This window comes from Panthera tigris, chromosome B1, assembly GCF_018350195.1.
Source record: "Panthera tigris isolate Pti1 chromosome B1, P.tigris_Pti1_mat1.1, whole genome shotgun sequence".
Taxonomy (NCBI): Eukaryota; Metazoa; Chordata; class Mammalia; order Carnivora; family Felidae; genus Panthera; species Panthera tigris.
The window spans coordinates 136,728,825-136,749,093 of record NC_056663.1 but is presented as its reverse complement, the minus strand read 5'-3'; the positions used below and the strand labels follow the sequence as shown (position 1 = coordinate 136,749,093).

General features: G+C 35.7%; 1 protein-coding gene and 1 non-coding gene across 18 annotated transcripts in view; both read right to left on the bottom strand.

Annotated features, from left to right (window-relative positions):
• Nucleotides 1–20,269, bottom strand: part of SEC31A (SEC31 homolog A, COPII coat complex component) — a 71,210-nt gene that overhangs the window by 35,218 nt on the left and 15,723 nt on the right. For all 17 annotated transcript variants that reach the window (XM_015542094.2, XM_007074756.3, XM_007074758.3 and 14 more), the window contains 8 exons: nt 19,158–19,253; nt 18,128–18,268; nt 16,634–16,776; nt 12,681–12,780; nt 9,516–9,677; nt 9,172–9,324; nt 2,811–3,047; nt 1,732–1,806 (listed from right to left, as the gene is read on the bottom strand). In XM_015542094.2, coding sequence (XP_015397580.2) covers nt 1,732–1,806; nt 2,811–3,047; nt 9,172–9,324; nt 9,516–9,677; nt 12,681–12,780; nt 16,634–16,776; nt 18,128–18,268; nt 19,158–19,253 — 1,107 coding nt within the window. The remainder of the gene's footprint in view (nt 1–1,731; nt 1,807–2,810; nt 3,048–9,171; nt 9,325–9,515; nt 9,678–12,680; nt 12,781–16,633; nt 16,777–18,127; nt 18,269–19,157; nt 19,254–20,269) is intronic.
• On the bottom strand, nt 3,407–3,513 carry LOC122238177. Its single transcript, XR_006217139.1, has one exon. It is a non-coding gene; the product is annotated as a U6 spliceosomal RNA (small nuclear RNA).

Below are 20,269 nucleotides of genomic sequence, written 5' to 3'. Positions count from 1 at the left end.
AAACAAGCATGTTTTCTTTTACTTTGTTTTAAATAGCTATAATTAATTAAAAAAACAAGCATGTTTTCTTTTACTTTGTTTTAAATAGCTATAATTAATTAAAAAAAATTTCTTCAGGCACTCACTATGGAAAGAACTGCTATTACAAGTATTTTGACAAACAGGTTCTATTTCTTCATTTTTGCTATCGGGCATTCAGCAAAACTTTTTTTTTTTTTAATGTTTATTTATTTTTGACAGAGAGAGAGAGAGAGAGAGAGAGAGAGAGACAGAGCATGAGCGGGGGAGGGGCAGAGAGAGAGGGAGACACAGAATCTGAAGCAGGCTCCAGGCTCTGAGCTGTCAGCACACAGCCCCACGTGGGGCTCGAACCCATAGACCGTGAGATCATGACCTGAGCCAAAGTCGGACACTCAACCGACTAAGCCACCCAGACGTCCCCAAAACTTTCATATTAATCTCTTACAAACCTACAGGTTATAGCACCAAGAAGTTCAGACTAATAATAAAATTAAATATAAAAAATATCTAAAGGATTGAGCAAAGACACACAGCCAATAAGCGGCAGAGCTGTGATGTGACATCGAAGGGTCACGAATCTTCATGGTGCTCAGCATCGCTCAGAGTGCGTAGTATCTAAGCTGTACCATATATGCAACAACTCTGCAATGCCATAGAAAACTTTAGACACTCTGAAAGAACAACAAAGGGCTAATACAAATTACACAAAGAATCTAAAATATTTCCTTCAAGGTGTTCAAAGTCAGAGTGTTTTTCATGCTGTTCATGTCAATATTGTGGAATGAATAATAATTAAGCCCCTCTTTGAGAAGAAGACTGAAAAACTGGAATAGGACTTTCTTTTTATTTATTTTATTTTTATTTATTTTTTTAATGTTTTATTTTTAAGAGAGAGAGAGGGAGGGAGGGAGGGAGAGAGAGAGAGAGAGAGAGGGAGAGAGAGGATCCAAAGCAGCTTTGCACTGTCAGCACAGGGCCCGATGCGGGGCTCAAACTCATGAACTCACGAGATCATGACCTGAGCTGAAGTCAGACGATTAATTGACTGAGCCACCCAGGTGCCCCAGGACTTTCTCTTTTTAAAAGGGAATCTTTTTATTAAGCAATTATTATTAAGCTGAATATTAAGCTAATCAATCAGACTTTTGTTTATTCAGGTTCAGTACAATAAATTGCCCTTGTTCCAAAATATTTACTACTTACTTGTCAGCTGGACCAACTCAATACAGAGTTTGGGAACGTGTGCTAAGGCATAAACAGTGAGGGTAGAAAACTGTGGTAACTTCAAACAGTACTCTATTCTTTATTACTTAAGCTGTAGTGAACATGGGGTGATCTCTAACAGTTTCCCCTTTTTCTTTTCCTCCAAGGCCACTGGTTACATACCCTCTTAAAATCTAAGTGTTACTTCCAGTGTTTGAAGTTCAGAGCCTCTTATCTTCCAAGGCCCAATTCTACCCGATACAACACAGCTCATTAAGTCAAGTTTGAATTATAGATGGTTCTGGCAGCTTTTAAATCCAGGTACAAGGTAAGGTTACATATTTAATAATATGTATTTAGAACTTTGGCAACCAAACACAAATTCTTATTAAATATATATTGAATGATTTGAGGTTATCTGTGTAGAAGTTTATAAAACAGAACACCTATGCTACATAAATATTTACTTTTATAAGCACAGCCTTTTAACCTTTCCCAGAAATTTACCTTCTTTCCTAGGTCTTCTTTTCTGTATCCTAGAAGTTCCAGGTATTTTCCCCGAGAATCATCCTCAAAGTTTACCTTTAAAAAGACATAGTCTTGAAATAAAGACCTGCATTTAAATTTTCAATTAACTGATCAAATTCCAAGTAGAATTATTAAAAATCATCAAAAATAAAGTCTACTGTATCAAGGAAAGTTTTCTATATCTACTATATAGAAGACTACTGAAAGAATCTCCAAAATATTTTTTAAATATCAAGTATACCAGTAATTAATTATCCTTGTTGAATAAAGCTTACTTTTATTTTTTAAGTAAACCCTATGCCTACTGTGGGGCTTGAACTCATGACCCCAAGATCAAGAGTCAAATGCTCTGCTGACAGAACCAGCCAGGCACTCCAAAGTTTAAACTATAATTTTTGTTAAGTACAAACTAAGTCACGTCCAATGGTTATATGCATGCAGAACCCAACACTATGGGGAACACTCAAATGTCCTAAAACTCTCTCCCCAAATTCATAATTACAAGATATGAAATTCTATAATTTTAGAAGTTAACCTTGTTATATTCAAGATCTCTTTGGAAAATTCGGTATTAAGAAACAGACATTCCACTGGAGGCAAAATGACCAACTAAAAACTCTATTTTCTATTGTCTTAAATGCAATGCAGTAAAAGGAATGAGAAATGCCTCCAACCTCTCTCCCCTGTAGCTTTTCCCTCTTTTCCCATTTTCCTTAACTGGATCTACTATAGAAATTATTCTATGTTTCTATTATACTAAACTCTATGTTATTAATTTTAAAATAGATCTGCTGAACATTATGTCTCTCTCACTTAAATATAACTAGTATGTCATTTTTTACTTATTAAAAGAAGTACTTTATATTAGGCTTTTCAAAGCAGAGAAGGAAGAACTCTTGACATAAAAATATGGTTGTGTGTTCTTCATGTTTCGTTAATTTCATCAAGAAGCTCCTGAAATCACAATCTTGCAATAATTTCTTTATTAAGACATATTTCGAATATAATGGGAATAGTTAAATTTGCAGATAATGAAACAGTTTTAATGCCAACTTTACCTTCAAAAAGGACCATACGTTTTTTTCAAACTCAGTCTGAGAAGCATCAATTTTTTTCTGACAATAACTGACAAATCCTTGTGACTGCACAACCTGCTGAAGTTGGTCCGATCGGCTGAGGAATTCCTTTTCTGTTACAACCTGACTAATGAACACAGGGCGTGGCTGCTGCTGCTGCTCAGCTCCCTGCTGAGACTGCATTCTGACATTCTCAAAGGTAACCAGTTTGCCTCCAAACTAGAAAAGAACAAATGAACAAAGTCACTCTCAACCACAAGGATAAGGCCAAAACTTGCACTTACTGTAAAACCTGCTAACGGAAAGAACTATGGTCTTAAAATCTATCACTCTGGATAAAGTTAGCTGATACAGTATCCCATACTCCACTGTCTGAACTTGATCTTCAATTACTATTCTTATTACCTACTACCTTCTAGATAAAATGTACTATTTACTGTGCCCCATAATTTCTCACCTACTTGTTTACACCAACTTCTACATACTCAATGTTACTTCTCTTCAAGGCCTGGGCAAATGTCACCTCTCCCACCTCAGATGTCCTCAATATATCATAGATCTCTTTTTTTCTCTTCTTCCAAAAATGTGGAAGCTTCACGAATCTGTGTGTCATCCTTGCACAGGGGCCATGCTAATCTTCTCTGCATCGTTCCAATTTTATCATATGTGCTGCCTAAGCGAGCACTATAGACCTCTTTTGACTCAACTATTAGCTATATGTATTTGCCTCACCTTCTGTCCTAGGCTCTAAGTTTTAAAGGGTGGCAGAATATGCCCCTCCAAAATATGCCATTTGGCATAAGGATTATTTGGAGCTAAAGACTACTTGAAAGACAGCAGGAAAGAAAGGCACCCTGACCTGCCTTTTTTTTTTTTTTTTAATATTTATTTATTTTGAGAGAGAGAAAAAGAATGAGCTGGGGAGGGACAGAGAGAGAGAAAGAGAGAGAGAGAGAGACAAAGACAGAGACAGAGATGGAGGGAGGGGGGAGAGAGAGAGGGACAGAGAGAGGGAGAGGGAGAGGGAGGGAGGGAGGGAGGGAGAGAGGGGGAGAGAGAGGGGGAGAGAGAGGGGGAGAGAGAGAGAGAGAGAGAGAGAGAGGAGCCCAAGCAGATTCTTCTACACTGTCAGCGTGGACCCTGACTCGGGGGTTGGAACTCACAAACCACAAGATCATGACTTGAGCTGATATCAAGAGTTGGACGCTTAACTGGCTGAGCCATCCAGGTGCCTCTGACCTCCTCTTTTCTTCCTAAAAGCAGGAGATGAAACTCCCATGTGAGAGTTGCCCTGTCTATTCCAGGGGGAAAGAAACATTCTTATCACCAGAGGTGGGAGTCAGGCTGAGAGAAATATATACAAAGAGACTTGTTAAATGATAATTATCTCCCTTTAGTCTCTTTAAATATTTTAGGTACAACTGCCATTTTTTGTTCAACCTAGTATATAAGCACTTAGGTTTTGCCATTTGTTTGCATCTTCATTTCCCAATGAGGGCCCAGGTATACATAAAAATTTGTATGCTTTTCTCCTGTTAATTTGTCTTGTCAATTTAATTCTCAGTCCCAGGTGAAAATCCTAGGAGGGTAGATGCAAAGTTATGCCTCTCCTATACTTCCAAGGAAGGTTCTGTGGTTCTCTATCTACTCAGTCTTGTATCTCCTACAGTACCTACAATACCTTGAATATAGCAAATATACAGTTAATATCTGATTTATTTATACAAATAAATATAGGTAAGGAAGGAAGCACAGAACCAAACTTCATCCTTCATACTCAGTAATTTTTGTATGAGGATTATGGTTTTTACATAAACTTATTTTTTTTAATGTTTATATATTTTTGAGAGAGAGAGACAGAGTGAGAGTGGGGTAGAGGCAGAGAGATAATAGGGGGACACCGAATCCGAAGCAAGCTCCAGGCTCTGAGCTGTCAGCACAGAGCCTGATGCAGGGCTCGAACTCGTGAATCACAAGGTCATGACCTGAGCTGAAGTCGGGCCCTTAACTGACTGAGCCACCCATGGTGCCCCCATAAGCTTATCTTTTTAAATGTTTACTATGTGCAAAGTTTTTGTTACGTCACGCACTCTAGGAAATACCAAGAAAACATAAACCACTATCTTTATGGAATTTAACATGAAAATACAACTGAAACAATAGGCACTTGTAGGTTCTAAATGTGGTGCAGGTAATACCACACAGGATATGGAACTTTACAGAAAGGCAAAACTGCTAGGTTTCCCCAAATTTTGGGGAGTTGGTGAAACTGCACCCTCCAGAACCAAGACCTAAACTGGGTTTCACAAGAGGATTTACCCATTTACTTGGTTCTATGTAACAATATAATGTCACTTAATTGCAATAATGGTAAGTGCTGCCTGTTAGTCATCATTTTTTCAAATCAACCAAAACAAATATGGATATTGAACACAATAAAAATATTTTTAAAGTCTTAACAATATAAAAATACTGTAATTTACCAAAATTGGTAGAAATTAGAAATTGGAAAAACTGGAAGGAAGCATAAATGTACGAATTTAATACTGCACAGAAGAGTTTTAATTAATACCATCTGAAGTTGATATATCAAGACATGGACATTTAGGTATATTATTTACATTTATAAAGATAATCACAAAAATAACCCTAACTTCTAAAACTTCAATGGCAACCTAAAGATATTTGAGGGGGACACTGAATTCTACCCCTCATGTCCACAGAGAGGGCATTTTTCTTGCATTCTGTAAGAGGAACTAGCAGAGGAAGAACACTTCCAGCCTCTTCTGTCCTTCGCACTCTCCTGGAAGAGAACTGACTGATGTTCTTCAGGAAAGAAATGCAACATGCTCACATCAGCTCTTCAGGGCTTCTTTTTGTACCTTTCTTCATAAAGCAATAGTCCATATAGATAAGCTGCCAGCACCTTTAAAGAAAGCCGTCCAGTACTTGGACTTGCCTGTAACTAGGTTAGTAAGGCTGCCTAATGCATGGGTGAAGCTAAAAAAAAAAAAGTCATCAAATCAGAAACTGGAAATATAGAAGCAAACAAAATATCCCAGCTCTCGCAGTCTATGTTCTAGTTTGTTAAAAGCTACATTATGGTTGAACACATCTAAACTATAGCCTCCAATCGAGCTTATGGCAGCACTAAAGCTGATATTTTGATTCTCCATCTCTCTTATTTGGTTTTAAACTCATATGGGGAAGAAAAGAGTGTTATTTATTGTCTTTATAATACTCCAATGCTAGTAAGTAGAGGAGGGTGAATGGGGAGGAGGAAGACGTTCACTTCTCATTCCAAAGATAAATATATAGTGAACGCTTTCTATTTGTCAGGCACCATTCTAGGCACTAAAAACATACCTGGGAACTAGACAGTCTGTCCTCAAAGAGCTTACATTTGGGGGATCTTTTCTGAACAGGTGGTTTTCTTTTAAACCTCGTACATATACAATTTTAAAATAATAAATTATTAATTACTTAGGGAAGGAAGGAACTAACTAGATGAATGGTTAGGATTCAGTAAAGAAAGTGGAAAGTCATAAAGGAAAAAATTCAAAGGCAGGAGTACAGATGGTAGAGAAAACTAAACAGGAATGATGACACTAATTAAATCCAAAGAATGGATTTATGAGTGACATAATCAAAGGTCTATTTTAGAAAGATTAATCTAGAGTATGTAGTATAGATTGGAGGGGGAATAGATAAGCAATAGACATGCAATCATATAACAGCTCAGTGTGAAAAGATGAAAAATTAGGCAGAGTAACCACAATGTAAAAAGAAGAATTAAATCCAAGAGATTTATCAAGAGAGCAATATCTGGACCTAAGGAATGAATACAAGAGGTCAAAGGAAAAGTTCCAAGCCTGATTAATAGAAGAATGATATCAAGAACTCAGTAGTAGCTGCAGAGATAATTCATTCAGTTTTGGTAAAAGTGAATATACAGAATTCTATGTTGTGTACAAATTCTGTTACAATGATGGGAAGTTGAATAATATGTTTATTTTTTTAAGTAATCTCTACCTGCAGTGTGGGACTTGAACTCATGACCCCAAGATCAAGAGTCTCATATTCTACGGACTGAGCCAGCCAGCCACCTCAAATAATGTAAGTTTACTATCTTAGTTTTAGGCATTATCACCAACAGACTCACTCTCATCATTATGCACAGGAGGCATCAGATTAGATTGACAGTAGAATAGCTAAAATCTTTATATCTGTAAGATTAGACAAGTTCTTTAATTTCTCTGTGCTTCTCTTTATCTACAAAACAGAGGTAATAGTAATAGCTATTTTATAAGCAGTTCTCAGTGGCTCAGAATTAAATGTTACTATATGCAAAATGCTTAGAACGATGTCTGGCACACAGTACATAAATATACTTTAGCTATTAAAAAAATACACTTCAGCTATTAATATTACTACTAATGAAATTTTATTTTACCTGTAGGTTGTATGAAGAAAGTAACCCAACACTGGACAAATGGTCTGTTCTATACAAGACTTAAAAGCAGTAGTGAAATAAGAATATTTAGGAAAGGACTTTATTTCTTCTTTCTGATCTACCAGAGTTTTCTAAGCTGAAGTTTTTCTAAGCTGAAGTCATTAATTTGACAATGATATAGATGTAATACCAAAAGCACAGGCAACAAAAGCAAAAATAGACAAATGAGGCTTCTGTTCAGAAAGTAAACCATCAACAGAGTAAAAAAAAGCTACCTACAGAATGGGAGAAAATACTTACAAATCATTTATCTGTTAACATTCAGAGTTAACATTTAGAATCCATAAAGAACTCCTACAACTCAGTGACAAAAAAAACCCAAAAACAACCTGATTAAAAAATGAGCAAAGGACTTGAACAGACATTTCTCCAAAGATGACATACAGATGGCCAACAGATACATGAAAAGATGCTCCACATCACTAATCATTAGGAAAATGCAAATCAAACCACAATGAGATTATCATCTCCCACCCATTGACTGTTATCTAAAAAAATTAAAAAACAGCATGTTAGTGAGGATGTGGAAATATTAGAACCCATGTGCACTGTTGATGGAAATGTAAAATGATACAGCCACTATGGGAAACAGTAGGGAGGCTCCTTAAAAAATTAAAAATAGAATTACCATAAGATCCAGCAATCCTACTTCTGGGTATATATCCAAAAGAATTGAAAATAGGATCTCAAAGACATATTTGCACACGAATGTTCACTGCAGCATTATTCATAATAGCAAGAGGTGGAAGCAAACTAAATGTCCACAGATAAATTAATGGATAAAGAAAATGTGGACTATTTCTCAGCCTTTTAAAAGTAGGAAATCTTGTCAGACACTGCAACACCTTGAGGACCTTATGCTATGTGAAACAAATCAATCACAAAAAGACAAATATTGCATGATTCCATTTATATGAGGTATTGATAGTTGTCAAACTCAGAGAAAGAGAAAGTAGAATTTGATTACCAGGGGCTAGGGAAGGGGAAAATGAGCAGTTGTTGTTCAATAGTAAAAGAGTTTAAGTTTTACAAGATAAAAAAGTTCTGATGATCTGTTGTACAACAAACGTATTTAGTTAACATACTGTAATTTACACTTAAACATGGTTACGATGGTAAATTTCGTTACATATTTTTACCATAAAAAAAAGAAAAGAAATTGGCAATTAAAAAAAAGTTGGAAGGAATAAAGAGAAGGAAAGAGGACACACAGATACACTTGCCTCCAAATTAAAAAAAAAAAAAAAATGAAGAAGAGAAAATTATGAAGGAAGGAGAGAGAGAGAAGGAAGGCAAGTTTAATAAGGGGATGGACATGGGGCGCCTGGGTGGCTCAGTCGGTTAAGCGTCCGACTTCAGCTCAGGTCACGATCTCAAGGTCCGTGAGTTCGAGCCCCGCGTCGGGCTCTGGGCTGACGGCCCAGAGCCTGGAGCCTGCTTCCGATTCTGTGTCTCCCTCTCTCTCTGCTCCTCCCCCGTTCATGCTCTGTCTCTCTCTGTCTCAAAAATAAATAAAACCTTAAAAAAATAAAAAATAAAAATAAGGGGATGAACAGTGTGATGGTTGTATTACGATGTAAATGTGCTTAATGCCATTGAACTGTATGTTTCTAAATGGCTAACATGGTAAATTTTATGTTATGTATATTTTACCACAATTTAAAATAAAAAACAAAGTAGGTCCTATTTTTCCTGAGAAACCATTTTGAATAACGAAAAATCTACAGACATATTTCACACTCAATCTTCTTCCATCTGAGTGATCCTATAAGAACCCTTTACTAAAAGAAGTCCTTTGTGCTTATGGACCATAAAAACAAATCCACCTACTGAAAAGGAAGCACCGACAGGCCTTCGGATCCACTTGGGTGGCTTCTTCAGAGGCAACACTATACTATGCTGAGCAGTTTGCTGAGGAATTTGTAATGGTGGAAGGGGCTGTCCTGTGCCAAAGGGATCAAGATTCCCAAAAGATGATGAGAGCTAAAAAAATAATGCAAGTATAATTTATATGAGATTACATTACATGTTTTCAAGTCATACTCAAGAAATATTTTTATCATAATTATCCAATTAATCCATAGCATTGATAGTAAAGTCATTTTCAAAATAATACCATGATAAGATGATATTTTTCAATTGTTATGATTTAAAATCTTAACGCTTTCTATTACCTTGTCAACTTGTTTCTGCCTTAAGCCATCTGCGCTCCCACCCATGATAGAGTAAACACTGATTCGCCCATCAAAGGAAGCAGCTGATAAGACAGCAGGATTTCTGGGACACCACTGAATATCAAAGCACCACTGTGTGTTGGTGGGAAGTTCATATAACACCTAAGCAACAACAACAAAAAGTCAGAAAACAGTATAGCCACTTTACAGCCAAAACACCTGTATTAATATGATTAACAAGTGCAGCTTAATTAATAATTCCTTTTAGAAAGAGTCTTGAGCCAGGAAAAAAAATTATAAATACTTGTTTAAAATATTAGAAGCCCATTTTGACGATCTATTATGATAAAAATAATAATGCTTATTCAAAGTTTCAATCAAGTTTAGAAGAAGTGCGTATTAAAAACTAAGGTTTTCCTGTTTTTATTGAAATGGTAGTAGTGGGTGCATCTGAAAGACCAGAAAAATCTATTATAGTAAGCTTGTTAAACTCAAAGATAATGGTCTTCTGCTCTTTTGCTTGCCAAGATCCAAACAACCATATTTAAACTATTTGAAGACCACATTTAAAAAATAACCTCAAGAAGGAAGAATTCACTGAGAATTTGGCTTTTACTCAAGCAAAACCATGTATACAGCATTCTTATTACTGCAAAATAGAAACATATTTAGCATAAACAGTTTTCTTTAAAAGGAAACAATATGGAAAAACTATAAAAAATGGTTGATATAAAACATTTACAATGTAATAATTATTGCTAACTCAAAGTTAGTGTGATGCTAATTGATGCTTATAGGAATAAAAGTTTTATGGTTTTAAGAAGTAAGTCAAGGGGCGCCTGGGTGTCTAAGTCTTGGTTAAGCGTCCCACTTCAGCTCAGGTCATGATCTCACAGTTTGTGGGTTCCAGCCCCTCATCGGGCTCTGTGCTATCAGCTCAGAGCCTGGAGCCTGCTTCGGATTGTGTGTCTCCCTCTCTCTCTGCCCCTCCCCTGCTCACGCTCTCTCTCTGTCTCAAAAATAAACATTAAAAAATTAAAAAAAAAAAAAGTAAGTCAAATTATCTTAAATTTGACTCAGACATTTTGAATGTTTTACTTTATAAGAAAACAACTAAGTGAAAAGGCATTTAGCCTGCTCATCTTTTTTTTTTTATTTTTTTTAATGTTTATTTTTTTATTTTTGAGAGAGAGAGAGAGAGAATGAAAGGAGACACAGAATCCAAAGCAGGCTCCAGGCTCTAAGCTGTCAGGACAGAGACTGACATGGGGCTCAAACCCATGAACCATGAGATCATGACCTGAGCTGACGTCAGACAGTTAACCGCCTGAGCCACCCAGGCACCCCTAGCTTGCTTGTCTTTAAGGCTTAAGGTTGATAAGACTCATAGCTTCAAATGTGAATCACTGGTCTGTTCCTAATTTGCATCTGAATAAAAATCTACTAAAGTTTTTAGTTGCAGCATGTACTAAAAGTTTATTCCTTCAAATTCTAAGCACACACAACTAATCATATGCAAAAATTCATTTTATCAAATCATATAATTAAGAATATTAGAGTAATTTCCATGATTCTGAACTCATTTGGGAAAGCACAGTATAAAATGCAAGATTTTATTATTTGGTCTACAAATCACATGAGGCAAAACTTACTATTTTAATTTTTTTCTCCTATGTCCCCTGACTTTTAAAAAAATTTTTGAGAGAGAAAGAGTGCATGCTTGCTAGCAGGAAAGGGCAGAGAGAGAGGGAGAGAGAAAAATCTCAAGCAGGCTCTGTGCTGCCAGTGCAGAGCCTGACGTGGGCTCAAATTCACAAACTGTGAGATCATGAACTGAGCTGAAATCAAGAATCAGATGCTTAACTGACTGAGACACCTGGGTGCCCCTATGTCCCCTAACTTTAATGTTTCTATATTCTTACAGATATCACTGCATCTGAAAATTTTAAACCACAAATCAAATAACAAAAGTGCTTGTTTCTATCTTAATATTATAGATTAAAACCTATTGAAGATATTCTTATATTTGCTAGCATTCCATCAGAGTAACCAGCAAAACACTTACAATAATCTATCATAATTATAGAAGGTAAAAGTTGAAAAGCTGTAAGTAATATCTATGGTCTTGATGAGTTAAATAGGTAATGGGGATTAAGGAGTGCACTTTGTGATGAGCACAGGGTGATGTATGAAAGTGTTGAATTACCATATTGTACATTTGAAACTAATATAACACTGTATGTTAGCTAACTGGAGTGAAAATAAAAACTTAAAAAAAAAAATCTATGATCTCTTCCCCAATACTGAAAAAGACGGAAGCCATTCATTCAACTAAGAAAAATAATTTTTAATAGTTAAGAGATTTTTTAGCCCATTAACTTAACCCAAAGCAATTAAAAGCAATTAAGTTATATTTATATGACATTTATATTTAATAAGGAGTAAAATTTCCTACATCTAAATTTCTATGGGTAGGACATATGACAAATATTATACTGTGATGTATTATATTCCTGCTGTATAGTTCAGAAGAGAGATTGAAAACATACATCTACTTGGGCTCCTGGGTGGCTCCAATTCTTGACATCGGCTCTGGTTGTGATCTCACAGTTGTGAGTTCAAACCCTGTGTCAGGCTCCATGCTGAGGATGGAGTCTGCTTGGGAATCTCTCTCTTTCCCTCTCTCTCTGCCACTCCCTTTTGCACGTTCTCTCTCTCTCAAAATAAATAAACATGAAAAAACAAAAAACAACCAAACCAACAAAAAAACCCATACATTTACTGATTTCCAAAAGTCAGGATCTTCAGAAATGGGAAAGCAGGAAAAAGACCCAAACTTTGAAGACACCGATTTCCAGAGATCACGTTAAATAAATCAAATGAAGTATTTCTGAGTGTAGGTAAACACAGTTTATTGGAAATGGGGAGTGGGAGATGGTTACTAATTTCAAATATACTATTTCAGTGGCTGATTTTCTTAGAAGAAACAGCTGAGCTTAGATAATGTTCCTGATAAAATCTCTGCTAGATTAACATCTCACACATACCTCCATCTCTTGTCTTTAATTATAATAATACACTAAAGAATCCTTATGGAAAATTTCTTATTCATCTAGAGATAAAATTATACTGGCTGGAAGTTTAAGAAACATTTCCTCCCCATACCTCTCCTGTGTTTGGGTTGGAGCAGAGAATCTTAGCATCTTTTCCACAGCTCAGCAACAATTCAGGATCTGCCATGCTCCAAGCAATTGCCAAAATCCCCCTATAAAAAACACGAGATGAAGAAATTTTTAATCTTGAGAAAACCAAGTCTCCAAATAATTCTTGCTTAGGCTTTGGAGAAACATACTACTAACAGAAGTGTAATTTAATATAATCTTTCTGGAAAGCAATTTAGGAATGTGTATGTTCTTTGATCACTGAAAAGATATTCAATATCCTCTCATAATCAGGGAAATACAGTATAGGAAAAGAACTCAAATTGTTTAAGATTGGCTTTTGCTTCCAACATTATATTTTTAAAAAGTTAAAATTGGGGTGCCTGGGTGGCTCAGTCAGTTAAGAGTCCGACTCGGGGAGCCTGGGTGGCTCAGTCAGTTAAGCTTCCGACTTCAGCTCAGGTCATGATCTCACGGTCCGTGAGTTCGAGCCCCGCGTTGGGCTCTGTGCTGACCGCTCAGAGCCTGGAGCCTGTTTTGGATTCTGTGTCTCCCTCTCTCTCTGACCCTCCCCCATTCATGCTCTGTCTCTCTCTGTCTCAAAAATAAATAAATGTTAAAAAAAAAAAAAAAAAGAGTCCGACTTCGGCTCCAGTCATGATCTCATGGTTCGTGAGTTTGAGCCCCGCATTGGGCTCTGTGCTGACAGCTCAGAGCCTGAAGCCTGCTTCAGATTGTCTGTCTGTCTGTCTGTCTGTCTCTCTCTCTGACCCTCCCATGCTAATGCTCTCTCTTTGTCTCTCAAAAATAAATGTTAAAAAAAATTAAAAAGAAAAAGCTAAAATCTTTGTAAAAATTATAAGGACAGTAAGATGTACAGCCTTATATTCCTCACCCTGACTCACTGATTTGGCCACATTTACTTAATGTGTTTCTCTCTCTCTCTCTCTCTCTCTCTCTCTCTCCATATATACACTGACCACTTGAGAGTTAATTGCAGATACTATGACATGTCACCCCTACACTTATCTCTGAGGATATAAACATTCTTCTGTGTAGCCATAATACAATTACATACTGAAAATATTTATTATTTATATGTAACATTTAAAAATATATAGTCTGGGGGCGCCTGGGTGGCTCAGTTGGTTAAGTGTCCGACTTCGGCTCAGGACATCATCTCGCGGTTCATGGGTTTGAGCCCACGTCAGGCTCTGTGCTGACAGTTCAGAGTCTGGAGCTTGCTTCAGATTCTGTGTTTCCCTCTCTCTCTGCCTCTCCCCCACTCATGCTCTGTCTACCCTTTCTCTCAAAAATAAACATCAAAAAAAATTTTTTAAATAAAAATATATAGTCTATATTCAAATTTCCACAATTGTATCAATAATATACTTTATAACAATCCTCCCATTAGAATCTAATCATGCATGTCAAGAATTTCAAGGCATGTCAAGAATGACTTTGAAAGAAATCTGTACATATTTAATATCACATTTTAAAGATCACTTAGGTTCTTACTAAGTATTAAAGACAAAAATATCACAGAATTATAGAGCTGGAAGGGACCTTAAAGATCCTATAATGTAACTCTTGCATATACTAGAAGGAGAAAATTGAGAAACTAGAGAGTTGATTTGCTCCTAGCATTCAGTATGGTTTTCTGTCTTGCTAAATTATGATCACTCCTAAAACTGGCAGTACAATAAAGTGTTAAGAGCATGGATTCTGGGATCAGAAAGTTTGGGTCAGAAGTAAGCACTTGACTAGTTATGTGACATAGGCCAAGTTTACCTTGCTGAGCCTCAATTTCCAATTTGTAAAATGGGTTAATAGGATCTATACCACAGGTTTGTTATGAGAATTAATCAAGCTAACATTCATAGTGTTTGTACATTTTACATGTTATATAAATGTTAGTTGTCCTCCCACCATAATGTAAGTTCCCCGAGGGCAGAGGTTTTTGTCTGTTACATTACTGAATCTCAGTACAGTGCTTGGTACAGAGCACATGTTCAAGAAGTATGTGTTAAATGAATGAATAAAACCTTATCTAACAGAAAAATATTAAGACTTCTCAGAATCATCCTTTCTTTACTAAAAAGCTGATTGAAGCATAACATCTGAATAGGATTACATTTTTACTGCACTCTTCTCCTAAAGCTAAAGTAGAGGTCACAAACTTTAAGACTTCTCCCAGTGGGAGAAAAGGGATTTAAAGCTTTAGTATATATATCCCTAAATAGGAAAGAAAGCCCCAAAGTACTTAGAAAATATTAGAGCTAGCAAGCTAACTAGCTAGCTAGCTAGTTAGCTTTATTTATTTATTTATTTATTTATTTGTTTGTTTGTTTGTTTGTTTCAGGGCCCCTGGGTGGCTCAGTTGGTTAGGCATCCGACTTCAGCTCAGGTCATGATCTCACAGTCTGTGGGTTCGAGCCCCACATCAGGCTCTGTGCTGACAGCTCAGAGCCTGGACCCTGCTTCGGATTCTGTGTCTCCCTCTCTCTCTGCCCCTCCCCCATTCATGCTCTGTCTCTCTCTGTCTCAAAAATAAATAAACGTTAAAAAAAAATTTTTTTTTAAAAAGTTAATATTATAAATCTTCTAGGAGAAGCCACAGGAGAAACGTTTTGTGTCACTGAGTTAGATAAAGTGTTGATAGGTCACAAAAAACACAAATATTTTTTAAACTTATAAATTGGACATAATCAAATTTAAACTTTTGCTTTTTGAAAGACCATGTTTAAGAAAACAAAAAGACTGGGGCGCCTGGGTGGCTCAGTCGGTTCAGTGTCCGACTTCAGCTCAGGTCATGATCTCAAGGTTAACGAGTTTGAGCGCTGCGTAGGGTTCTGTGCTGACAGCTCAGAGCCTGGAGCCTGCTTCGGATTCTGTGTCTTCTTCTCTTGCTCCTCACCCACTCACACGCTGTCTCTCTCTCTCTCTCTCAAAAATAAACAAACATTAAAAAAAATTATAAAAAAAAAAAGACTTAATTTTTAAAAAATGTTTATTTACTTTAGAGGGACAGAGAGAGACACAGTGTGAACTGTCTAGGGGCAGAGAGAGGAAGACACAGAATCCGAAGCAGGCTCCAGGCTCCGAGCTGTCAGCACAGAGCCCAATATGGGGCTTGAACTCAATGAACCATGAGATCATGACCAGAGCCAAAGTCGGACCGACTGAGCCACCCAGGTGCCCTAGAAAATACTACCATTAAAAGAGATTTGTTTCTTGTTTAAAACCATGAAAAAAATATGTATAAACCCCTGGACACCTGAATATCAATGACAGGAAATGTGCCAAATTACCAACTAAATTTAATGCTACCAGAATTCACATAAGTAATTTCTCATATCTTTTGATTTTTTAAATTTTTATTAATTTGTAAAGATTTTATTTCTTTAAAGTAATCTCTACACCCAAGGTGGGGCTCAAACTCCATAACCCCGAGACCAAGGGTTGCACGCTTTACCCCTCACATCTATGTAGAAAATCTGCACATTTATTAAAATTGAAAGCAGAACAACCCAGCTAATTTCTCAATAATGCTTTTAAACTAAAATAAAAACTTAGAAATAAAACAAACTTTTCAATTGTTGCTTGTCACTGAATGTTATGGAAGACTCTTCATAAGCATGATGACCCTAATAAAGATCAAATTGTATAATGTCATGAGTTGTCCCAAAGTGCTGTGATATACTGGAAATTTGATCTATTAATTATTACATGAAATAAGCAGTGGAAAATCCTTTTACACATTTTTGTACTGTTATAATATGAATTTTTGGGAACAGAAAATGAGATGACTACTGCTTCAAATAAAAACCATTTAACTTTTACAGGATAGAGACAAAGGAGATTCCTTAATTTAAAAATAATTATCTGATAATTCAAAGAAGTAAATATGTTTTTACAAATAAATAAATCAAGTTCCTTAGACAAGCAGCAGGATACCTGGCATGATTTTCCAAGACACGGAGTGGAGAGGAAGCAAAGCGAAGATCCCACATCTGGACCACTGGTAATCTATCATCCTCAGAGGCAAGGACCATCTGAGTCGCAACATCAGGATGCCACGCCAACCCAGAGCAATGCATCTGCAGATAGTTAAGGCTCACACTGTATCAATCCTATTACTTTATGAAGAGCCAAAATGAGCTTGAGGAATATGCCTTTGTTGAAACAAACAGTAGAAAACATCAGCTCAGGCTTAGTTTATTTTAAAAAAAAAAAAAACCTAAACTTAAAACTATTAAATTTTGAACCCTGACAGCTATCTTCAGAGCCTGCATTTGGAGATGTCAAGCTATGATGCTTCTTGATTAAATGATTAAATAAAAGGATTAAATTTTATTAAACAGTCTTAAAACAGTAGTTTTAAAGTAAAAGGTTGAATGTTTTCAATTCATCTCGCTATTCAATACACATCACCATTCTGGATCAGAATAATTCTGTACCAAAAATGAGTTTACCTGTCAAAATTGTAACTAGGAGGAAAGTTTTATATAAATTTAAATTTAATACTTTCAGAAAAATGAAAACAGATAAAAGATTATAATAACAAAAAAATCCACACCTTTCCTCTATTTTGCCAAAAAAATCAAGACAAAATGTCTAAAGCAACAACTACCATTTAAATTTTCACATAGAATAAGTTAACATTACTATTGAGAATTACCTGGAAGTTTAGGTCCCACTAAATATTCCAGAAGATGACTGAAATGCTTATTGAAATGCTTTATTCAACTGAAACTTGTTTTAAATTCCTAATTCATTGGAAAACAATACCCTGATGAAATATTCTTCTAAATAGTTTTTTGCTGTTATAGTTAAATTATATATACATTCTCGGATTTAGGCAAACTTATTTCTAAAAATGTCAAACTAAATAATGTAATTAAAAACAAACAAAATAAGGCCCTAAATTATGTCTAAATTATTTTATAGCACACTGTCACACAGTATTAAGGAATCTGTAAGGTCAAAAATTTAATGTGTTATACAGCTACATCTACTGGGCAAGTAGGAGAATATTAGCTCACTTCAGCAGTACTTAATGAGAGGAGATGAAGCCAGGAGTTTGGCAACTACAAGTTCATAGTCACACAATTACTAGCAGGAAAAATTTGTGTGTTCTAGAGAAAGCTAAAGATAAAATATTACTATAATACTTTGAAACAGCTAATAAAATAAAAACAATCAGTATATCAGGGAAGAAGCTATTTAATTAACAATCTCTCCCTTCATTATTAATAATATCCAACATGGTTTATTGGAAACTTTATTATTTTCCCCAAGGAAAAATCTTCTCATTCCAACATGATTGGTCCATGAAAAGACAGGATTTGCCTTTATAAAAATCTGATTTGCTGTCAACACGGACAAACAATATAGAAATACCTACAGCAGAACCATAACATGTTTGTTATAAATCAATCATATACTTACCCTGTTACTATGGTCACTGACTTTGATGATAGGTTCATTTTTTCTAAGATCCCATACAGTGGCCCGGCCACTGGGACTGGCTGACGCTAAAATATGCTGGACTTGTCTGTTCCATGCAATGCAGCTGATATCTTCTGGAGGCTAAAAGGAATAAACTACTAAAAACCATTTCCCAATTACGGTCAAATTTAACTATAAAATCTGATCCTTCTTTTTAAGAAGGGATTAATTTAAATCTGACCTATTCATTCCACAAATTTTTTATATTCATAAGTTCTCAATATATACATCTTAAAGCTCAGATATATGCCACTTCAAGTATATTACCTTGTTTAATACTGTCTCATTCACCAGGCATTTATTAAGCTCCTGCTATAAATCAAGCACTTTTTCTTTACTTTGCAACTGCCACAAGGTAGATAATGAACTACAAAGTAGACGGTGATCAGTATGACAGACAACTAGGGAGAACAAAAGTTACAGCCTAGACCACTAGAAGAAGATCTTTATAAATGGTAGATCTTATGCTACCATTACGCTACCTCTAAGATTGCCAAAATGTTGGGGTCCATTATAAGATAAACTTCAAGGAGGCAAGTGGAGGATTGTTCTCTCTTATTAGAAATACATAGGAAAGGGATGGAGTTGTTTTTTTAAAGATTTCATTTCCTTTCTAGTCTATGACTTTTATTCTGTGGGTGGATATTGTCAAAATACTACACAATGCAAAATACTATACTATATATAATATTATATCTGAAAAAACTACCAGAGACTTGTCTATTTTATTCACTACTATATGTCAAGTACATCAAACAATATCTTGTGTTAGGCACTGAATAAATATTTGCTGTTGAGGAGTCACTGATACCTTGAAGAAACACATTTACTAATACTGTACTTTACAATACCTAAGGAAAATCAATAACAACACTGATTTTAAACAAATATATTTTGTGTAGAAAAAAATGAAATAAGTGTTGAAGAACTGACTTTGGTTATTTTGATTACATTAAAATCAACACAATACCTGTGTTTTCGCTCCTGGTGTCATTGGAGTTGCAAAATTGTTGAGATCCCAAATGTAGATTTCAGATTCATTAGCACCAGAGGCTACCAGATTAGTCTGCAGTAAGAAATAATTAATAACTAAACAGCATTTAAGAATAATTAAGAGAACTCAGAATTAACTGTTCAGAGATGGAAAGATCTAGGAGTTTTAGGGCACACGACTTTTCTGTTTAATTAAAAAAAGCAGAACTCAAGAATTCCTAAATACTATGCATAATGATCTGAAACTGTGATAGTGTTTTATTTTTGTTTTTAATTAAAAAAATTTTTTTAACGTGTATTTATTTTTGAGAGACAGAGAGATGGAGCACAAGCAGGAAAAGGGTAGAGAGAGAGAGACACAGAATCTGAAGCAGGCTCTAGGGTACGAGCTATCAGCACAGAGCCTGATGCGGGCTTGAACTCACGAACTGAGAGATCATGAACTAAGCTGAAGTCAGATGCCTAACTGACTAAGCCACCGAGGCACTCCATGAAACTGCAATAATGTTTTAGAGACGTGTATTATAAAATTCTACTTCATTCACAAGATAACATGTCTACTGACATGATAAGACATTAAAAAAATAATTATATGGATAAATTCTTAAACAATCATGCAACCATATGGGGATTATCATTTCTGCATCCCTAGAAGGGGATCTGATTGTAAAAGGCAAAAACAGACAAAACCAATTATTGCTTTCAGACCAATAACTGAATCCTAAAATAACAGCATCTATCTACAGATACCTCAAAGCCAGCTCCTGGAGCCGGACCAATACAGGGCTACAAAAATCTCGTGTCTCTTGTCTTAAATCCTCATGTACTGCTAGTTCATTTACACTCAATCTTGTTCTGGGTGGCAGTATTTCTAGGTTATCTCTGTTGCATACCTTAAGGATCAACAATACCCTAAAACTGTGATAGGAAGTATAGAAAGATAATGAGTTTCATATATTGACTTTCATCCCTTATTATTCATTCTTATTATAAATTCTTCCCTGATCGACCATCATGTAACTATGGAAATAGAGGAATTCTATGGTTGTAGTCACCTATAATACAACACACTAACCAATAATCAGCAGT